We start from the raw sequence: 2,306 nt of genomic DNA, 5'->3' as shown, positions 1-2,306 counted from the left end.
AAAAAAAAAAAAAAAAAATTGCAATAAAAGATTTTAAAAAAAACCAAAAAAAAAAAAAAAAAAAGAAGTTGCTTAAGGGAGAAACAGACAATACAGGAGGAAGGGAGTACAGTGCAGGAAGAAGAGAGTACAGTAGAGTTTGTGGAGAACAGTACAGTACAGTTGAGAGTAGAGCCGCACAGAGACGAAGGGAAGAAGGAGGCAGTTTTGTTTTGTTTTTTAAAGATTTATTTATTTATTATATGTAAGTACACTGTAGCTGTCTTCAGACACTCCAGAAGAGGGAGTCAGGTCTCATTATGGATGGTTGTGAGCCACCATGTGGTTGCTGGGATTTGAACTCCTGACCTTCAGAAGAGCAGTTGGGTGCTCTTACCTACTGAGCCATCTCACCAGCCCCCAATTTGGATTTTTAAATTTAATTTAATCTGATTTTAAAATTTAAATTAATGTATTTACACTCCATATTTTATCCCCCCCACCCCTATTTAATTTAATTTTTAAATTCATTTTCTTCTCAATCACTGCTCCACTCCTGGTCACTCCTTCCCACAATCCCTCCTCCATCCCTTCTGGAGTTGGGGGTGGGGATACCCGATTTGTATTTTGAAGAGAATGTGTATGTGTGTTCTAAAGACTGTCTCAGGGCTTAAAATTAAGGAGCTTCAGTGCTGCCTGCACCTCTCATCAGTGGTATGGTTCAGGCTGAAGTGGCAAGGCTCAGTTCCTTTAAGTGAGGTGGGCAAGCTCATTATGCCCCTCACTGAGCTGCGAGTGAAATGAGGAGGGGTCGACCGTCAGTCGGGGCACAAGCTCAGCATGTGTCATTCCCTTGGCTTCTTCAAGGCTGCTCTCCTCACGAAGGGTCTTTCCTGTCAGGTTCAGTACTGTCTGTGTCCCTTGGACCTGCTCTTGTTCGGTTTTGCAGCGCCCGCCCCATACCGCTTGTCTCCCGCCCTCCACAGATCTTCAGCTTTGAGGTAAATGTCAGCGTAGCTATCATCACCTTTGCCTCTCAGCCCAAAACCATCATGTCGATCCTGAGTGAGAGATCCCAGGATGTGACGGAGGTGATCGCCAGTCTGAACTCTGCCAGCTACAAAGGTTTGCCTGTCCCCCACTGGGTGAGGTGGACAGTAGAAGGTGAAGCAAGCACCATAGACAGATACCCAGGGGAGAGAGGCCAAAAGAGGGGCGGGGTCAGAAGAGGGGGCGGAGCCTGAAGAGGGGACGGCCCTATAGAGGGGAGGGGCCTGAAGATGTGGCTTAGTTGGCAGAGGGTTTGCCTAGCACATTTGAGGCTCTAGATTCCAACCCTGGTACCTCATAATTCCCCTGCCCCCGTGTCCTAGGTTATCCTTGACAATGAAAATTGAGGCCAGCCTGGACTACATGAGATCCTTTATCAGGAAGAGAGGGAGGGAGGGAGGGAGGGAGGGAGAGAGAAAATGAACATTTGTTCATTCTTAGGGCATCAGTAGGATTCCAGTTTCCGTAGCTCATAGGTCTCCACAACACACTGAAGGTCCACGTTCAAATGCACCTGCAGGACTTAAGCTCCCTGCAGCCCACTAGCATGTGGTGTGCTTCTCAAGGCTTTCATTAGCCATCCGCATACTGTGTGAAGCCTGTCTGGGTGCCAGCGAACAGCTGGAACACCATAAACTTTTTGGATGCTCCATGTTTAAATCTTGGGAACTTGTAGTGGCCTGAGATGGACGTCTATGCAATGAGCATTTTCATTTAATTAATTTATTTTTGAAACAGAGTCTTAGTGTGTAGCCCTGGCTGGTCTAGAACTTGTTCTGTAGACCAAGTTGGCCTCAGACGCAGAGAGATCCTTCTGCCTCTGCCTTCTGAGTGCTGCGATCACAGATGTGCACCATCATATCTGGTTTGGCAATGAACTTTCTATGGTAGAAAAACCAAAATGTTTGAAAAGACACGACCCGCAAAATATCAGAGTTTATTAGAAACTCAGATAGCTTGTGTTTCTGGTGGTTTCTCAGAGAGTTCCCCATTCCCAGGTGACAGGCAGAGCGTTTTTTGTTTTCAAGAGATTTTTCTTCTGGAATATTCCAGATCACGAAAATGCCACTGGCACTAACACTTATGAGGTTCTCATCCGCGTTTACTCCATGATGCAAAGCCTGATGGATCGCCTGGGCATGGAGACCTCTGCCTGGAAGGAAATCCGTCACACTATCATCCTTCTGACTGACGGTGGGTGTCTCCCTTCTGACTGACGGTGGGTGTCTCCCTTTCTGACTGACGGTGGGTGTCTCCCTTTCTGACTGACGGTGGGT

General features: G+C 46.9%; 1 protein-coding gene across 1 annotated transcript in view; it reads left to right on the top strand.

Annotated features, from left to right (window-relative positions):
- Positions 1-2,306, top strand: part of C2 (complement C2) — a 19,396-nt gene that overhangs the window by 7,921 nt on the left and 9,169 nt on the right. Inside the window, exons 7-8 of the mRNA XM_021185945.2 lie at positions 966-1,104; positions 2,083-2,223. Coding sequence (XP_021041604.1) covers positions 966-1,104; positions 2,083-2,223 — 280 coding nt within the window. The remainder of the gene's footprint in view (positions 1-965; positions 1,105-2,082; positions 2,224-2,306) is intronic.

The sequence above is a fragment of the Mus caroli genome, chromosome 17 (genome assembly GCF_900094665.2).
Source record: "Mus caroli chromosome 17, CAROLI_EIJ_v1.1, whole genome shotgun sequence".
Taxonomy (NCBI): domain Eukaryota; kingdom Metazoa; phylum Chordata; class Mammalia; order Rodentia; family Muridae; genus Mus; species Mus caroli.
The sequence above is the reverse complement of the archived record's forward strand: the minus strand, read 5'-3'. Positions and strand labels throughout refer to the sequence as shown.